Consider the following 19,884-nt stretch of genomic DNA (forward strand, 5'->3'; position numbering starts at 1 on the left):
TCTCTCATCACAGAGGAGCTGGTGCAGTACACGGCCATCAGCTGGATGCGGGAATTTGTGGCGCTGTCAGGGCGTACGCTGCTGCCCCACGCAGCGGGCATCCTGGAGGCCATCCTGCCCACCCTCTCGTATGATGACCCCCGGCGACCTGAGTCACCCTCGCACGCCCATGCCGCAGGTGAGTTGGATGTTATACTGCTGTACCTGTTGTGCGACTCGGGACGTGACTGTCTGCACTCGATGTGAGAATACTCCCAAATATTGCTGCACGTAAATTGACTCCAGGTATGAAATGACCTCTTTCCCCCCACCAACTTGGGGCTCTGGAAAGAGTAAGATAATAAGAACTTCTTAAACATGAGTTGTTGCGAGTTTATTTTCTGTGCCATAGCTGTCGCCACCCGCTGCGGTAGCTTAGTGGCTATGGCATTTGCGCTGCTGAGCTTCTGGCCGTGGTGCCCACATTATGATGAGGGAAAAATGCAAGAACGCTTGCGTACTTAGTTGTAGGTGCCTGTCAAAGAGCCCCATGCATTGAAAACTAATCCAGAGCTCCCACTGCGGCATGCCTCATAATGAGATCACTGTTTTAGTGCTAAAACCCCAGAATTAAATTTTATTTTATTCTCACACATTCACGGTTTGATGGTTTCCAGTATGTTGTGAACGAAGATAATCTTTTTGAGTGTCAAAATGATAGTGTAATAAATCCACTTGATAATCAGCATGTCCTGTGTTCTTTCCCCGGTTCGTGTCTACAAGTGGTATCACATTGCGAGTTACTTAGCAAACGCTACCTAGATTTAGCAACATGACTACTCAAAAGCGTCGTCATTGATTGATGCTCTGGAAATAGCTCAATAAAATGAATTCGTCCTGAGTTCTGAACATTTAACTTCGCAGAACGAATGGCATGCTGCACAATTAATTCGACGCCCATAGCACCAGGAATGCTCACAGTGCTGTTTACAGCTCTTGTTGAAAAAAATAGCAAGAAAACATTGTTTTTATTTATGTGTAAAAATTAAAGTGGCAGTGCAAGCTTTGTCATGGCAAGTTGACTTGTCATCAGCGCTTGAGGGGTTCACTTTGCCGCCCAGACATCCGTGAGACAGCCAAGGCGGTGAACACGCGGCTGATGCAGCTGGTCACCGAGGAGGACGACCAGCCATCCTCCCACAGCCCTGCGGCGAGCGAGAGTGACTCGCCTACGTCACGCCGCTTGGGCGCGCACCAGAGAATTGCGGGCGACCTCCAGCAAGATGGCGTCACCGGGACGGCCATTCCAGTTGTTACCGAACTGGAGCTGACACCACTGGTGAATGTGCTGACGCGGCAGCTGATGCACGTGTCGATGCAGACTCGCATTGCTGTGCTTCGCTGGTTCCTGCACCTGTTCACCAAGATACCTAATAAGGTAGGTGGTGAACGAACCGGGTTTCAGGTGCGATATGAGTATCCAAATGCCATTTCGAGACCTTGAAGATGCTTGAATTTTTTTAAGAGTGCTGGAATAAGCCCTGTACAGTAAAAACATCAGGGTGTCTACCAACCGGGAAAACGGGGAATCCTAAGGGATTTTGAATAGTCTGGAAATACTCAGGGAAAACTCAGGGAATCTATGCTTCTATCTGAAAAAATTAGCTGTAATTTTAATAAATGGAACAAAAGTCGCAGTAATGCTGGCTCGAGTAACAGAGAGGGGTCGTAACGAATCATCTTTGACGCCTGATCATTCACATGGCTTCATGGCACCACCACGTCTGAAATTTCAGAGGCAAGAACCCTTCGCCGTCTGATTTGCCGTATTTTTTGTCGTGACCGCAGGTCTGAAACGCCATTAATCAAAGCCACCACCACCGCCATTTTTATTACCTCGCCGCCTCGAAACGGCACTCTCGCACGCAGATCCGCTGGCAGCCGTAGCCACCACCACGGCAAACGCAAGGCCTAGCTGCTTCAACGTTCGCTATTAAGCTTCTTGCCGTTCGGTGCCACGTTTTTCGTTGAAAGAATTCACTGCTGTCAACAATGGCACCGACTCCTCCTTTGTGGTCCTCACGATTGGCTTCGTAGAAAGCACAACGCGTTGCATAATGCCGGTTCCCAAAAGTCAGCTTCGCCTCAGTGCAGCAATGTTACGCGGTGAAGCATACGCGAAAGTATTGCGTTGAAGGATAACAAGAGTGGGAAGGGGCAATTGCCACGGGGCACAGTATGTATTCCTTAATTATACACGCGTGCGCCTGCCATCTCCTGACACAGTACGAGCACAGATATGCCTAATAAGTGTACTGGCAGGCCTCTTCGGATGTGCCTGTGGTGATTGAGCCTTTAAGGGCAGTGAAAGACATGCATTCAATTTTTCGAACTGTCCAATTTTTTTTTACATTTTCGCAGCCCATTGGGAGTCAGAAAAATTGGACGTTGACTGTACAACTGACCAAGAGGATGATTCATGTGGTCTGTGGGGTGAACGCGCCGTGGAACAAGGATGAGAACAGAAGGGACTGTCTCATTGAGGAATGATAGGGAAAGGAACTGTGCCGCCTCTTTTTTGAAGGGGCTTGAGCTCAAAAAGCAAAGTGTTGGCTGACGCTGAGATGCAGGTGACCCTCACTCAAACCAAAATAAACTCTTTAAAGCAGTGAAATGCAACATTGAGACATTGTGCGTGGGCTGAAGGTCAGGACAGTTGAGGTTGGCTGACCAGCTATTGAGAGAGAATCTCACTTGTGACAAAGTTCGGGCATAATAATAATGAGCTTCCTGTCATTTAATGAAAAGCTCAAATTCCCATCAGTCACAGCGTCCACATTCGCGACCTATTTTTGTCATTTCTGTGCAGTGATAGCAAAGAATAGAACACAAACATAAATAGGGTAAATTGGACATTCTGATAACCTAAATTACTTTCAATTTACTTCTGAGGGATATGTATCGTATCACTAGCAATCCCGGAATATTTTTTTTTCTTTCTTAAAATGCTTGAGGCCAATAAATAACGTGTGCATGTAATTAGAGTGGGTATTCAATTCTTTTTATGAAGAAACATAGCATGACTGACTTTACAATATCCAAAGATTTAGTTACTCTAATTATGATGTCTCATCATAAAATGCTCAGAGTCATTATACCGTCTTGATTTATTTTCAGTGGAGTCTCAAGCACCATCTATGTTTCACGCACATATCAACAGTTGATGATAATTCGTGACTGAAGGGGATATTTGAAATATTTGTTTCTGTATGCATCTCCTTTTTATTCGTATTTGAAAGTGTTCGACTCGATTTGCAATGAGTTTTACCATTTTTTTCTAAGCTATTTTATTCGATGTGCATTTTACTAATCCCTCCCTTCTGATTTCTGTTTGAATAATATAAAAGCTACTCTTTACTATTCAAACTGGATTAAGCCGTTTTATTATTATTATTTTTTTTAAATTTTTAGTACGCTTACTGGAAAGTGACAGCATCGTGCGACATGGTGTCGGGCAGTTGTGACATAAAACAAAGGTCTGTGTCACTCAGGGAATTTTGCAAAGGCACTTGGGCAAAACCTGGAAAACTCTGGGAATTTGGAAATGTCAGTTTGATGGACACCCTGAACAAGGTTAATACGCACGCGCTTAATGCGTAATTCTGGTTTAAATATTGCCACGGAGCAGAATTTGCAACACATTGGTGTACTTACAAGGTATATACAAAATGTGGCAACACTGCGTTCACGAGATGGCTGCCCGAACCAGCCGCACACTCTCCTTGACAAATATTTGTCTTTGTTCATAGTCACGCCATGCCTCAATACTCCGTAACTATATAGTCACGATGGATCCCCCGTCCTGTCATCATAGAACCTAATGTACTGGCTGACTTCTTAAGCCGTAGTCGCTTAAAGTCGCCCTGAAATGTTTTTTTTATTGAAGTGGAGAAATGCATTTGAAGTTAAAATAGGCCATTTCAGAAATACTTTGCCTCAAAAAGTACTTCGACGCATTTAGCAGAAGTGGAGTTATTTGCAATCAAGTTTGCCCTTCACAGTGCTTTCCCTCCTCTGATGATGATTTGCACTGCAAAGGCTATGGCGGAGCAGGGCATGCCTGCAACAGTCTGCCTACTGAACGTCACATTTTTCACTCGCACCTAAATACACTTTAACTCGCACCTAAAGCACATAGTGCACCTGGCGCAATAGGATCTTATTGCACTTGAGCTTTATACGGAACATGATGCGGCTCCACTTCGGCGGTCGCTCTTGTCGCGTGGCATGCAATTTGAAAGGTGCATTTGCAAGCAGCTGTTTATAATTCAATCATTTGACCATCTACATTTTTGGAAGTTTCCATTTTATGTCTCGGCATTTCTTTGTGGCTGCAGTTGAAGTTCGTTATACTGAAATCGCATACAAATGCGCTTTGTTATATTGAGGATCTAGATACGTGATGTTCTATGGACAAGAGGTCATTAGAAGTTAAATACTTCGTTATTTTGAGGTTTAAGTGTTTTATGAAAAGAGTAAGAAGCAGGCTTCAGTGGAAAGAGCATTTGAAAGAAAGGTGACTTTGCACTCCGTTTACGAGGTCCACACGCCGCACGTGGCTACAAAACTTGGCTGAGATTTTCACAGCAGTGTATGCTATCTGTGAACTATGTTTTTTCACCAAGCCTGAGGGGTGGCTCGGGACCCCTTTAATGCATGCCAAACAGTTAGGAATTGGTGACATGTCGTGTGTGGAAACCGTAAATAGTGAAACTGTGGTGCACGGACCCTGCCTGGACTGCAATCGCCACCGATAGTGACATGCCACATGTTTCCTGCTTCCATAGCTTCTAGTGCTTCCACATCCTTGTCATGGTTGACGACGTGGAGAATGGTCCTTCCGTGACTGACGAGGCTACTGTGTTGACCTTCGTGAGTGTGTTCGCAGAAAAGGGGGGCGTGATGGAGAAACTGGCTCATGGCCTTGCTGAGGTTGAGGTTGCTGTAGTTGCTCCAAGGCCACCACGATGGCAAATGAATCTGGAGTTTGCTGTCTGCTCACAAATAAAACTTGTTTGCATGTATGTTTCAGTGAGAATTAACAATTTTTTTTTTTTCGCCGGTAAGTGTATAGCCACTCATCTGCCATCGTCGGTTAATTAGTACATTGCTTAGTGCGTACCTGACCCGTGTTCCCCGCCATCTACATATTAACAGGGTTTCATTGTGTATTGCTTTCATTTGGATTTAGTGGGGAAAGTGCAGTTAAATTTTGTACTGTGTAAAAGGCCTAGTTTTAGGTAGTATAGGTGTAGTAGTCCCCCTGTAAAATTCTACGTTTCTATTACAAGTCAATGAAGTACGAACATGTCATGAAACACTTGCGAGAATAGATCTTTGAGATATCAAAACTAAAAGAAACTGCCATCAGTACCACTCTCCATAAATTACGCAGAACCTGGAGCATTGAGAAATCGCCACTCCATTTGATTCAGTGTTCTCTTGCAAAACTTGAACAAAATGTTTCAGTCGATAGCGCTAGCATACATGTTATGTGGCGTTGAAGCACCAAGAGCTCACTGCACAAACCTCTGTAGTATGTGCTAACAATGAAACCCATGGGTGACATCTTAAGTGCCGTCTGTGAGTCGTGAATGCATACACACAACACAACGGAATAAGCCATGTAATGCATATGTTTAATGCACAATAGATATGAATTTTGCTGGCACTTAGTCGACAGCAGTGAACTGTAGAAACAATTGACGAGGAGATCGGTTACGCACTCCCTCATTACAGTGCTATTCAAAAGTGAAGCCATTCTCAGATGTGGCTGTGCAATGCAGTGAAAAACGCCTGATGTTTTCACGTAGAACATGAGTGGAATGTTGCATTCAGTGATACCTGCAACTTTCCCAATGGCGTTGGGGCTATGTTGTATGCACAGAAAGCCTCTGTACGTGGTGTACTCTGCGGCAGTAGCTCTCTACAAAGGACAGCAAGGGCAGAAAGCACAACTTCACAAGCAGCGTGGCACCAGCAAACTAATTTTATGACGGCACTAACGGTTATGTCTAAAAGGGCAGCAGTACACCTCTGTGTACTGTTTAGTTATGGTGCAGAGATGGCACTGATAGGTGAAAAGGCCTGTAGAACCTCTGTTAAGCACAGCGCTCAACACAGGTTCTACATGGGTTAGGCTGACTGGTTCGTGAGTGTTTGAGCATCAGTTATAAAGATTTCCAAGGCAGTTCATACTATGGAACAGGAGTCCTCAATCCCTCTGGCCTTGGGAAACCTCGCCAGCTTTCCCGCTGCTGCAAAACCAGTACCTTCTCCCGCTTCCCACTGATGTGCTTGCACAGAGACTCACTATAAGTGTCGCAACACAGCAACCAAATGGCTGCAGACTGTATATTATGTAGAAATGCTAACAAAAAGTGCACAAATTATTGAATCACTTAAACAAGGTCATCAGCATCCTTTCGAGTCAACTTAAGAGTGCCGAATGTTGCATTTCAGTCTTCGTTATGCCTTAGTTGCTGTTCGAAACTACACTGAGTGAGCTTTTCTTGCAGGATGAAAGACTTGTTCATATTAAAAGGTAAAATTATGGGCAGCCTGTTAGATGTCACGGTGTTCCATAAACATGCTTACGATGATTTAGCTCGGGCCGAACTCCGATGCCGCCTATTCAAATACATGGGAACATGGAAGTGCTTTTCTGAGATAATCTCTTGATCGATTTTAATAAAATTTATTGTAATTGAGAGAGAGGGGGAAAGACAGGTAGGGTCAGATTCTTTCTGACCACTCACGGAGTTCCAAAATGCCATTCACAGAACCCAGGGGTTCCATTGTACACCCTGCTTGGTAACCCCTGCCTCAGAACAAGTAACCAGTCGAACTTTCTAGCACGTAGGAAATATCGAATTGTGAGTTCCATTTGAGATTTAATCGAAGCTTCAATCCTCTTGAAGCATGCAGTTGAATTCAGGACTTCACACTGTGCTGCCATTTTCTTTTTCTTTAGATCTTTGTCCACGTGGAAGAGATATTCCCGAAGCTGCTGCAGACGCTTTCAGATCCCTCAGATGAGGTAAGGGCGCTCTCTACGGTCTGGTATTGCACTGTATGCGGACTGGAATTTGACATGAACGTTCATGACACAAAATTGATGTCAAGCTTTGCATGCCTTATCACTCTCAATACCAAGCTGTATTAAAAGAAAGCCTGAAGTTAAAGTGACTGTTTGATTTCCTCAACTCAGATATTGTGAACAGTACTTACACAATCTCTTAGTAGACCTGTGCAAATTTGCAAAATTATTTATCAAACATGCGAAAAGCTTCACGGAAACTGCACAAAACAGTAGCAAGACGTATAAAGAAGGGATTGAAGAATGTGCTGGGACGTGAAGAGTCACTTGTTAAAAACAAAGCTATCATATTTAGGCACATGAAGTAGTTATTTCAAGGCTTGACCGGGAGGCGTCACATGCTAATTGGGAGCAACAACATGCTTAGAAAACGTTTTCATTTCTTTACACAAGGAATGAAATTGCTTTCAGTGTACCTGATAGGTTTTTATTTAAGCTACCATGTTTTCATGATTCTACCACACCCCCGTTTGTAATGCACAGATATATTACCGACCAAATATAAAGAACACTAACTCGATTCTACCACACACACCAAGTAACAAAAACCGAGTCGACGCGTACTACGTTGAAGCGACTTTATGGAACATAAGAAGTTTTCCAGACACGCACACAGCTGAACCTTAGCAGCTAGTGGCTATCGGAGTTTGACGACAGCTCCTTTTCGCTGCCTACTGACCACAGAAAGTCATCTTCGGTTCGATCTAATGCATTAAAAATGACACACGTACAGCAAACTTGAACATTGCGACCGCATGCCAAGGCATAAAAAAAAACAACGTCCGTTTGATTGCAGTATATCTAGCCACATTGCATTGAGCTCTTTTGTCCTTTTTTCTTTCTTTGTAGAAAAAAGTGGTCTCATTTTTTATTTGAAGTAGAATTAGTTTCAGTTGCAACGCGCGTACAAATTTGAACACACATTTTATTTTTTTTAGAGAAAGGTGTGCGTTATAATCGTGCAAATACGGTGTATACAGTGCACACTTTCCTTTTAATTTCTTCGGCTTTATTTTTCATTTCATTCCTAGCCACCATGGCCACATTTATATGGGATCGGAATGCGAAAATGCTTGTTCACTTAGACTTGGGTGCACACCAAACAAGGACAGATAATCAGAATTAATCCAGAGTCCTCAGCTATATGTCATCCCTCATAATGCACTTTGCAGTTTCAGGATATTGAAACCCATAATACTGTCGAACCTCGATAATTTGAGCTCGAAGGGGCCCGGAAATTTGTTGGAATTAAAAGGATTATTTGTTCTTGAAGTACTCTTTGCACCATAGCACTGTGCACGAACGTTGCTAGCCGTGGAATATTGCGGCGTGCAAGCACGCAGCAAGCGAGGACAATGAAACTGCCCACGCCAGCCAATGCTCGCTTCCCGATAACGGCAGAAAATGAAACTTCAAGGAGCAAGTTGATGCTAGGCCGGCAGGGCTGGTGGAACCGGCGCGGAGACCGTCGAAGGTGAGGGAGTTGATAGGGAAGGTGAGGGGAGCGTAGATTCAATGAAAGGCAGTAGGGAGGCGGATTAGCTTTCCTGCCAGCTTGATGGCAGTGGAGCTGCTGAGGCCAGACTGGGCTTCTGCCGCTGCTTCCCTCTGCATGCTCGCGTGCTTTTTCTTTCATCTGCTGTCAGACCGGCGCTGTGTTTACATTCTTTGTCCTGCGTTCTTAACAAGAGTAATGTCTTATCAACATGACAGTCATTCCCACAGCTCATAACGTTAGTGCGCTCCCTTCTGTTGTGGCGTCACCGCGTTCAAAAGACAAGGACAATGGTGTACTGGGTGCCGCCTTCGCGACCTTGTATTCAGCGTCTGTCTTGTCCTACAGAATAGGATGTGGCGCACTGTCTCCAACAACCTTTTCATTGGGAGATTTCGATTTGGACTTGTCATTGTAAAAAAACAAGTGCAAATGAGATAAACGAAGCCAACCAAGACAAGCTCGAGCGAGAGCTGATGTGAGCAGATGATAGTGCGAAACAAGCGGTCTGGCTGAACCAGACGCGAGTACGAATAGAGTGGTCGGGCGGGTCCACATGACACTAGTTTCCCACATGTACGTCACTGCAGGGGCCACTCTTATTGATCTCCTCCGCTCGCGGTTCGTCACAGCGGCAAGCACGCTGCGAAAAATGAGTCCAGGATAGGTCTTTCCCAAGGCACACGTCTTGCCGCTAGCACTGTTAGGGCGTTACGGCGTGATGCAGAAATGGCAACCTTGCCATTTGAAAGCATGAAATTCTCCCTACATAATTTTTTTCTTCGCATGCAGTGTTCAGGGGTCTCTCCTAAGCTTTTCTTCTATGGCAAGGTCAGAGCAATGCTGGTCGGAGGCACTGCCACGTGATTTGGTGCGCTGCTGAGAACATTGCCAAAGCGTCGTCTGTTCAAATTAACGTGTTCGAATTACTGGGCGTTTTCGCCCATTGTAATACACATAACTTTGATGGGACCGCAGTGTCCGTTTGAATAAACTGGAAGTTCGAATTAAGCATGTTCAAATTACCGAGATTCGTCTGTATAACTTACATTTTTCTTTGTTTCTTACAGCTTCTACGATTAAGGGGGGAACAAGTTTTTCTAAAAACATTGCCAATGAGTGGCAATGTTTGCATTATAAAAGGCATTGCATTCCAAAAGGGCTGAACACTCAAAGTAACAAGATTGAAGAACTTTTCTCGTGCCAAAATAGCTAGAATACAAGAAGATACCTTGAGATTCGTGGTGTCACAAAATTAATGAGGGAATGTCCGGCCTTAATTTTCTGCATGGACGATCTACCTTTTTGTGCTAAATGCATGAAAACAAGGTTTTCTTTGACTATACTTCACCACTCTCTTACTTAAGGCTTTGGTAACGCTCATTACTCTAGCGGCGTGAAATTGTAGCACAGTGTTTCCTTCCTCAATATTTGCGCAGGTGGTCCTGTTGGACCTTGAGGTCCTGGCAGAAATCTCGTCGTCGAGTGCAGCCGGCGGCAGCGGCGCCACGAAACGGGCTGCCAGCAGCGGGGGCGGTGTCGGTGTGCCTGCTGGTGATGCAGTTGCTGTGCCCAATGGCTACTTCGGCAAGTTCATGCTTTCGCTGCTCGACCTGTTCCAGTCTGACTTGCAGCTGCTTGAAGAGAGGGGCTCCTTCATCATCAGGTGTGTATGCATATGTGTTTAAGTAAGTATGTGCATGTATGTGCGATGATTACAACAAAGGCGCCAAATAAAACAAAGGACTAAGGAAGGAGACACGAGATAACCACGTAGGCGCACATGTCTGCACATGTCTGTGTTTGAATGTACATGTGTGAAAGCATTATGCTGTCTTATCTTCTTTGTCATAGATTGCAGGTGTTGTAGTAACCTTATGATACTTTGTCATGTACTGTCGGTGTAAATTGCTCGCGTCTACTTGCCGAGGCGTGAGTGAAGCGCTATCAGCTCAGCTGCAAAACTACCCAGAATCCATGTAGGAGTGTAGACGTGCTCCCGCGCTCTGCTCTGTCGAATTTGTCAGCGGAGTGAGGGAAGCGATCTTGCCACAGTTGGCATGAGCATTTCGCACAAGTGCAATAGCATTCGTGTTAAAGTTTCAACATAACATAAACGATTATGTGGAAATTGTAGTGTTGGCATGACGTGATGACCGTGCAAAGCTGGAAACCTAATGCCAGACTCTTGTGAAGTCTTGTCTGCTTGCGCATAAATAAAGCTCAAAATTGCATGCGGGAACATACATATCCAACATGATTTGCGTGCCTTCCGATAGCTAATCGGTTTGATCCTCACACTTGCTTTCTCTCTTTCTATTTGTGCTGAGGCAGTATTCTCAGGTGTTTATTTTTTGGATGTAGTTTCACTTTAGTAAGACTCGGCAGTGGATTGTGAAATTGACCCAGGCTATCACAAAATTGGGGGACACATAACCAAGGTTCCACTCTACCTCAAGAATTGTGCAAGGATGGAGATGTCTAAGCGGTGCACATCGCTGATGTTGAGTGACTTCCACGATATCTTGCGTGATGTGGCTTTTGACATGTCGGTGCCTATCGTATTTACACGAGTGTAAGACGATTCACAATCGGGAGTGTTATTAGTATAGTTTGCAGAACTGAATAATTTGCAGATAATGAATACCTTATTCCGCAATGAGATAACCGAAAGTGGACGTGGAGGAGCCCGAATGGCAAGACTAGAAATGAAATAGACCTCATATTCTGCGCTAACCCTGGCATCATACAAGATGTGGACGTGCTCGGCAAGGTGCGCTGCAGTGACCATAGGATGGTAAGAACTCAAATTAGACTACACTTGAGGAGGGAACGGAAGAAACTGGTACAGAAGAAGCCGATCAATTAATAAGCAGTAAGAGGAAAATAGAGGAGTTCTGGATCAAGCTACAGAACAGGTATTCGGCTTTAACTCAGGAAGAGGACCTTAGTGTTGAAGCAATGAACAACAATCTTACATGCATCATTAAGGAGTGTGCAATAGAAGTCGGCGGTAACTCCGTTAGACAGGATACCGGTAAGCTATCACAGGAGACGAAAGGTGTGATTAAGAAACACCAATGTATGACAGCCTCTAACCCTACATAAAGAATAGAACTGGCAGAACTTTCCATGTCAATCAACAAGCGTAAGATAGCTGACATAAGGATGTATAATTTGGTTAGAATTGAGCATGCTCTGAGGAACGGAGGAAGCCTAAAAGCAGTGAAGAAGAAACTAGGAATCGGCAAGAATCAGATGTATGCGTTAAGAGACAAAGCCGGCAATATCATTACAAAATATGGATAAGATAGTTCAAGTGGCTGAGGTGTTCTATAGAGATTTACACAGCACCAGTGGCACCCTCGACGATAATGGAAGAGGGAATAGTCTAAGGAATTCGGCATCCCACAAGTAACGCCGGAAGAAGTAAAGAAAGCCTTGGGAGTTATGCAAAGGGGGAAGGCAGCTGGGGAGGATCAGGTAACAGCCGTTTTATTCAAGGATGGTGGGCAGGTTGTTCTAGAAAAACTGGCCACGCTGTATACGCAATGCCTCATCACCTTGAGCACACCAGAATCTTGGAAGAATGCCAACATAATCTTAATCCATAAGAAAGGGGACGCCAAAGACTTGAAAAATTATAGACCGATCAGCTTACTGTCCGTTGCCTACAAAGTATTTACTAAAATAATCGCAAGTAGAATCAGGAACACCTTAGGCTTCTGTCAACCAAAGGACCAGGCAGGATTTCGTAACGGCTGCTCAACAATAGATCTCATTCACACTATCAATCAGGGGATCGAGAAATAGGCAGAATATAACAAACCTTTATATATAGCTTTCATTGATTACGAGAAAGCATTGGATTCACTCGAAACCTCAGCAGTCACGCAGGCATTACGAAATCGGTGTAGACGAGCCGTATGTAAAAATACTAAAAGATATCTATAGCGGCTCCACAGCCACCGTAGTCCTCCATAAAGAAAGCAACAAAATGCCAATAAAGTAGGGCGTGGAGAGGCAAAGAGACTGACCTGGACAGGCAAAGCAGAAGGTGGGTCTAAAAATTAATCTGCAGAAAACTAAAGTAATGTTTAAGAGTCTTGGAAGAGAACAGCAGGTTACGATAGGTAGCGAGGCACTGGAATTGGTAAGAGAATACATTTACTTAGGGGAGGTAGTGACCGCGGATCTGAATCATGAGACTGAAATAATCAGAAGAATAAGAATGGGCTGGGGGGGTGCATTCGGCAGGCATTCTCAGATCATGAACAGCTGGTTGCCAATATCCCTCAAGAGAAAAGTGTATAACAGCTGCGTCTTACCAGTACTCACGTATGGGGCAGAAACCTGGAGGCTTACTAAGAAGGTTGTACTTAAATTGAGGACGACACAACGAGCTATGGAATGAAGAATGATAGGTGTAACATGAAGGGATAAGAAGAGAGCAGTTTGGGTGAGGGAACAAACTTGAGTTAATGACACCTTAGTTGAAATCAAGAAAAAGAAATGGGCATGGGCAGAGCATGTAATGAGGAGGGAAGATAAGCGATGGTCATTAAGGGTTACAGACTAGATTCCAAGAGAAGGGAAGCATAGCAGGGGGCAGCAGAAAGTTAAGTGGACAGATGAGATTAAGAAGTTTGCAGGGACAACATGGCCATAATAAGCACATGACCAGGGTAATTGGAGAAGTACGGGAGAGGCCTTTGCCATGCAGTGGGCGTAGCCAGGCTGAGGAGGATGATGAAGTCAATTTGAATGTAAATCCTCCCCTCCCCCCATATCGCATGTGACAGGGAAAAAAAAAGAGCATACCCGAGGGCACATTCCATAACGAAAATTTATTAATAGCTGGCATGGTCACTGGACTACACGTCTTGTGCCATTGTCACCGCTGCTATGGTTCCACAGCATGTCGTCATTTAGCAAAATTCCTCATTTCACAAACGACCGCATCATGACATCTTTTAGAACAGCAGCCCACGCCGAATGCACCCAACCACACGCAGCCATCAGGGAGGATCTTTTGACAAGTCCGGTTGGTGTAAGTTCGCGGTCTTGTGTCGCCAGCCACTCGTACTCACGGTGGAGCAGGTGCTTAAAAGGGGAAGATCCAGGCTTGTTTCATGACCATGTTGGACTTAACTGGCAGGGACCGATCACGCATTTCAGTGACGTACACCGCAAGCTTGGCCTACAGCTCCGTAAGGTGTCCGGACTTTGGCCTGTGGGAAATTCTTGACTTGCCGTCACAGGTGAAAATTTTGTTTCGCTGCAGTCGCCACTCTCGCACAACCCGTTCAGAAACATAGAAGTTGCGGCCCACTGCGCAGTGATTTGTTTCTTCGGCGTAAAGTATGGTAGCCCTCTTGAATGCTGCTGTGAACGGGGGCCGAATGTTTATTGGCCCTCGAGCACGCATGACGACTGTGGAACCATGGAAGTAGCACGTAGCCGGCACTCAAGTCATACGTGTCAAGGAAAGAGAAACACCTCAGTGGTGTCCGCTCTTCTATGAACTATCGATACTCCCCGCAAGCGCCGCCATTCTGAGGGTGCCGCTGCGAATGGAACAGCGGCACTTCCGTCAACTATGGACATCCCCCCATAAGTGTTGTGTGCACTGTAAAACTCAAAAATGTTGAAAAGCCCTCCTGAAAAGCGAACAAACTCGCAGAATAGCGAAAAGCTATGGGTAGGGCCATAAAGCAAACATAAAATTGTAACTGTGTTGTACCTCCCCTGATATATCGTTGGTCTCGCTTTTTTTGGTGGTGCCATGTTTTGGTTTTGATTGTAAGTCAACCCGCCCACTTCAGATTTTCAAATTAAACAAAATAGGTCGATTTACAATTGTGTAAATATGATGTTTTGTTGCCTCTGTGCGAGGATCTCTGTTGCCCATAGACACCCAATGTGTCGGGGGCTGAGTCGCACAATATATCTCAAAAGTGATCTGCCAGAAGTACCGCTCCTGGTACATTGAGCTTTTGTGAGAAATTTAATGGCTGCTGGTGCCCATCTTGAAAGGCTCTGTGTTGTCTATGCACGGCCCTAAGGCATATATTTTCGTGGGTTGCTTATCTCGAAACTCTGCTTATCTTGAAGTTTTCCCCAGTTTTTACAACTTCGAGTTAACAAGCTTCTACTGTCCAAGTATGGTGATCTGTTAAATTTTCTGCAGTCACTCCAGTGTATCCGAATTATTTTCACTCTACGCCTTGTTACTCGCAATGCAAAACAAATGATTCTGTTACTAAAGCATTTCTGACAACCGTATGCACGGCTGCTCATCATGGACAACTGGAGCCTCCAGAAAGCCCAGCGTTTTGGGTGGTGCACTCACTCACGTGCACGAACCCCAACGGGAATGGCATCGGAGAGCCTTTTAATAAAGCACACACTTTTCTTTCCAACAATAACAAAAGAAAAAGTATGCGCTGTCACATGATAACGGTTGTCCATTAGGAAAAAGGAAGCACACTGCTTTTATGCACGAGGAAGGGAGCATGGTGGAGTGCTGGAATGGGGTTCGAAGGATCGTAAGGTTCAGAGGATGGTGCTACTTCTGTTTATTGACGGACTTCATTTGAAGGGCACTGACAAGCATGGTAGGTGCACATGCGTTAGATAATTTCTGGCCAGTTGCCCGCAGACCCGAACACTGCTTCTGTGGCTATCAGTCCAGCATTTACATGTGACCTCAGGCTTGACCACTGATAAGCTGTTTGTACAGACATATTAGTGGCAAGCTTGCTGCAACTTCTTGCCAACATCAGCAGAAAATTTTCTTCGCATGGATGCAGCCAAGGCAATTAGGTCTAACCAGCACTGTTAGCAAGCAAAGTCACAGTTTGGTTCTGTTCACAGTGGCTGTACTAAACTCATAGAACCAAAGAACCACCTCACTATCAAAAGGGAGTGTATGGCGACAATCTGAATGGTCCGTGACTTTGTTTGCGACCTCCATTTTTGCACCATCATTGACGTGCGTGAATCGTTCTTGAAAAACTGAGCGAGGCACAAAATCTATCCGGAGTCCCCCGCTACGGCCTGGCTCAACATGAATGGCTGGTTGTGAAATCCCAGAGTTCGATTTGTAACAGAGCGAGGCACCGTACGGCGTCCGAATTAAACCTCATCTTGCCGTGATACATTGGTTGGGTTCTATGAGCGAGATAGCGGTGGCCGTGGGCATGTCGGCAAAATCGAGCATCCAAAAAATCTGTTGGCAGCTGTATGGTGGAAGAGCTCTGTTTATAGAAGTGCTTTCCCAGACTGCCGCCTTGTTATGCGCATTTTATGCATGGCCCAGGCAGCTGTGCGTTTTGCTGAGTGCGGAGGACATCTACCAGTCCCTGTCGGAGATCCTGCTGGGCCGGGAGGACCTGCGCTTTGCGGCACACATGGTGCAGACCCTCAACACCATCCTGCTCACCTCCACTGAGCTGTTCGAGCTGCGCAACCAACTTAAGGACCTCAACACCAAGGTTGGTGGTGTGTTGATGCGCGTCTCTGCACAAATGTAGCAACCAGGTTGCATCCCTCTTCAATGTTCTGAACATGAGAGTCACATGCCAATGATTTCACAGGGCTGTACATATAAAGTGGTGCCAAGAAACACCGGGCTGTACATATAAAGTGGTGCCAAGAAACACCGGAGGTCACATTTGCTTCAATGGCACCCTGCGTGTAAACGCCTGCTTTTGTTTGGCTTTAGCCAAGGCTCGTGTTACAAGTTAGGGTTGGCGAATACTGAATAGCAGATTTTGAATTGAATAAAAAAAAAAGAGCTAAATATCATTATTCTATTTCTCGAATATTATATATTTTTTTAATAACTGGTACCCACAGGGAATGATGTTGCCGTGGTCGGTGCCTTAACATGCACAGTGTTCTCAGGGCGAGCGATATCTATCGGTCAGTAGCAGTTTCGACCAGGTAGACTGGTCCAGTCGAGATGATTAATGGTACAGTAAAACCTCGTTAATTTGGCCCCATTAATTCGGTAATTCGGTTAATTCGGACGCGCTGTCTGATCCCATCAAACATGTCCATAACCCTATGGCACGAAACTCCCGTTAATTCGGACATATTTGGTCGTACTTCGGTTAATTTGGACAGTTCACGTAGCTCAGAGGCGCGTGAGGCACATAGGATCGGGTGGCACTAGGGGGTGTTCAAATCGCACTGCCAGTGATGGCGTCTCCGATTAGCGTGCGCCGATCTCAAAGGCCATGCTTGCATATGCTGGGAGCGCCAAAGGCCAGAAATACATCAAGGCCACCATGTTTATTTTATTGCTACATAATAGAAAAACCTGCATCTCAAGAAACATGGCGGCAATGACGTACTTCTGGCTTTGCAGTCGCTTATGGCACTTGGCACTACCTCTGCATCGCTATGGTTATTGGCACAGTAGTTATCAGTCTATGCTAGCAACCCTAATCTAGACATACATGTTTTTTTCTTTGTATTGCTGTCCGCCATTTCCGACGTTGTCTTTTGCTTCTGCAGTTGTGTGGTTGCGGAGTTGTGCAGTTTTTTTTTTCATTGTTGTTTTTATTGTGTTCATCGGTTTGCGTCAAGTGCGTGTGCAAGGACTGGAGAACTTTCTTTTTGTGGGTGTTAAATTTTTTTTGCACTTTTCTTTTTCCCATTTATACTTTGTTTTTTCTTGACATTGTGCGTGTACTCGTCGCTTAATCGCCGCACCTAGCCGTGCCACCATGTGCTCTCGTGCACCACCGAAGCGGGCGAAGTATGAGGCAAAGGATTTGGTAGTGAAAATAGAAATATTGAAAGCCTTGAATGGCAAGGGTGGCCCGGCAGGTCATAATGGATAAATTCAACGTGAAGAGAAGCACGCTCATCACGTACGTGAAAAATGAAGCAAAGATTCTTCAGGCGTATGACAGTGACAAGTTTGCTGACAACAGGAAGAGACTGCAAACGGCAGCGCACCCGAAACTTGAAGAAGCGTTGTTAAGATGGATTGCCGATTCCCACTACACACAGCTGCCTTTAAGTGGCCCTCTTATCTTTGCGTAGGCCAAAAAGTATGCGCTGAAGCTCAGCATGGAAGACTTCAAGGCATCGGAAGGCTGGATCAACCAATTCAAGAAAAGACACGGCCTGGTCTTCCGAAGCGTGTGCGGGGAGAAAGGGGCTGTGAACGAAGGGGTTGTCGAAGGTTGGAGGGCCGGATTACCCGCACGCCTATCCGATTACGATGCCTGCGACATTTTTTAACGCAGATGAGACGGCCCTCTTTTACAAAGCACTGCCAGATAAAGCCATCACATTTAAGGGGGACTCTTGCATTGGCAGTAAACAAAGCAAGGACAGAATAACAGCTTTGCTGGCTGCCTTCATGACAGGCAAGGAGCGGCTATTGCTATTGATAATCGGCAAAGCAGAAAAGCCGAGATGCTTTAAAAGCATAAAGAAACTTCCCGTAAACTATTGCTCGAATCGAAAGGCGTGGATGACCTCAGCTATCTAGAAAAATTAGCGCTTTGCGCGCTTTTGTGCAAAATCGCACAAAGCGCTTATTGTTCTCGATAACTGTTGTGTGCAAAATAAGTTGTCGGGGCTGACAAACACACCGCTGCTTTTTCTGCCACCTAACACTATGGCTTCCCTGCACCCTCTGGATCAGGGAATTATTCAGTATGTGAAAGGCCGATACAGAAGACGAGTGCTTGAGCGCATGTTGCTCTGTATGGAGGCAAAGAAAAAATATGATGCAACTCTGCTCAGTGCAGTGCTCAGGGTGGCACGTGTGGAGCAACGCTCCGCCCACAGTAATGGCGAACTGCTTTCAACACAGCGGCTTTGTCCGTGACGATGAATCTTTGGAAGCCGGGGATACGGATGTTCACGAAAACGCTGAGGAAGATGACAATCGCTTGAACCGACTTCTGCCTCCAGACTACCCGCTGGACGAATACATCCACATAGATAGTGATGTTGCCGTTTGCCAGTCGCCTCAACGCAGATGAAATACTGGATGTACTAGGCAACAAAGAGCCCGACTCTGATAGCGAAAATACACCCATTATGTTTGCATGTGAAGTGCCACGCCGCACTGCTAAAGAGGCTGATGACGCCCTTAAAGTTCTGGAGGACATCTGTGTCGTTTCTCCCGACAGTCTGCGTAGACTGCACCACCTACAAGAACTCTGAAAAATTGTGCTTTCTGCACAAATTTCTTGCACGCAACAAGCAACAGTAACCAGTTATTTCATGAAGTAAAGGTATGTTGATGTTTTAGGCATTTTTTTAGTTATTATTGTCGAAACCTCGTTAATTCAATATTCGATTAATTCTGACATTTTCTCCGGTCCCATGAAGTACGAATTAACGGGGTTTTGCTGTACGTGAATGGAGGAAACAAAAGCAGTGCGTGTGGAAAGCACAGACACATGTTCAAAGCTCGGGCCAACTAGCCACAGAAAGACGTGCTGATCGTATCGGATACGTGAGTTTAGTGTTCATGCACGCAGAATTGCACAGATCTCAGTTTTCTACCCACATGCGACCAGACAAACAAACCTGGCATGCGGGCTCACAGTAGTTGTCAGCTGGTCGACCACAGACTCGAACTCCGCTTCAATGCCTGTCAGTCTAACCCTACATATGATCGCGTGACCAATCACTGATACGTCACCTATAGAAACATCAGCAACAAGCATTTTGCGGTGGTTTGTGGCCCATTATCACACCAGCCAGCTGCGAATTTTTGTCACAGCCAGACTATTGGCCACACTGTCTAGCCAGTTAGGCCTAATTGGATACACATTGTACACAAATTCGCTGGCAGCTGTAGCCATCACCGCGACAACACTAGGCGTAGCCATTTTGACGTTTGCCACCAAGGTTCTTGCTGTTTGGTGCTGTGTCTTTCATTGAAAGAATTTGCCGCTGTGAGTAATGGTGCTGACTCCACCTTTGTAATCCTCGCCAATGGCTTCGAAGTTCAGAAAGCACAACGCAGTGCATAATGCCAATTTCCGAAAGTCAACTTCGCCTCAATACAACTTTGTTACGTGGTGAAGCATACGTGAAGCATTGTGTTGAAGCAAGTTAAGAGTGGGAAGGGGCAATTATCACGGCACGCGGTATTTGTTACTTAATTTGCACGCGTGCACCTGCCATCTCCTGTTGCGTTACGAGCACCGATATGCCTAATAAGCACCAATATGCCTGACATCACAGGCGAGTAAAAACTCGGAACAGCCAG

General features: G+C 45.3%; 1 protein-coding gene across 1 annotated transcript in view; it reads left to right on the forward strand.

Moving 5' to 3' along the window:
- The window catches only part of LOC135908717 (protein VAC14 homolog), an 88,754-nt gene that overhangs the window by 45,103 nt on the left and 23,767 nt on the right, over positions 1-19,884 (forward strand). The window contains exons 8-12 of the mRNA XM_065440578.1: positions 14-178; positions 1,101-1,417; positions 7,013-7,078; positions 10,073-10,299; positions 15,955-16,129. Coding sequence (XP_065296650.1) covers positions 14-178; positions 1,101-1,417; positions 7,013-7,078; positions 10,073-10,299; positions 15,955-16,129 — 950 coding nt within the window. The remainder of the gene's footprint in view (positions 1-13; positions 179-1,100; positions 1,418-7,012; positions 7,079-10,072; positions 10,300-15,954; positions 16,130-19,884) is intronic.

The sequence above is a fragment of the Dermacentor albipictus genome, chromosome 7 (assembly GCF_038994185.2).
Source record: "Dermacentor albipictus isolate Rhodes 1998 colony chromosome 7, USDA_Dalb.pri_finalv2, whole genome shotgun sequence".
Lineage (NCBI taxonomy): Eukaryota > Metazoa > Arthropoda > Arachnida > Ixodida > Ixodidae > Dermacentor > Dermacentor albipictus.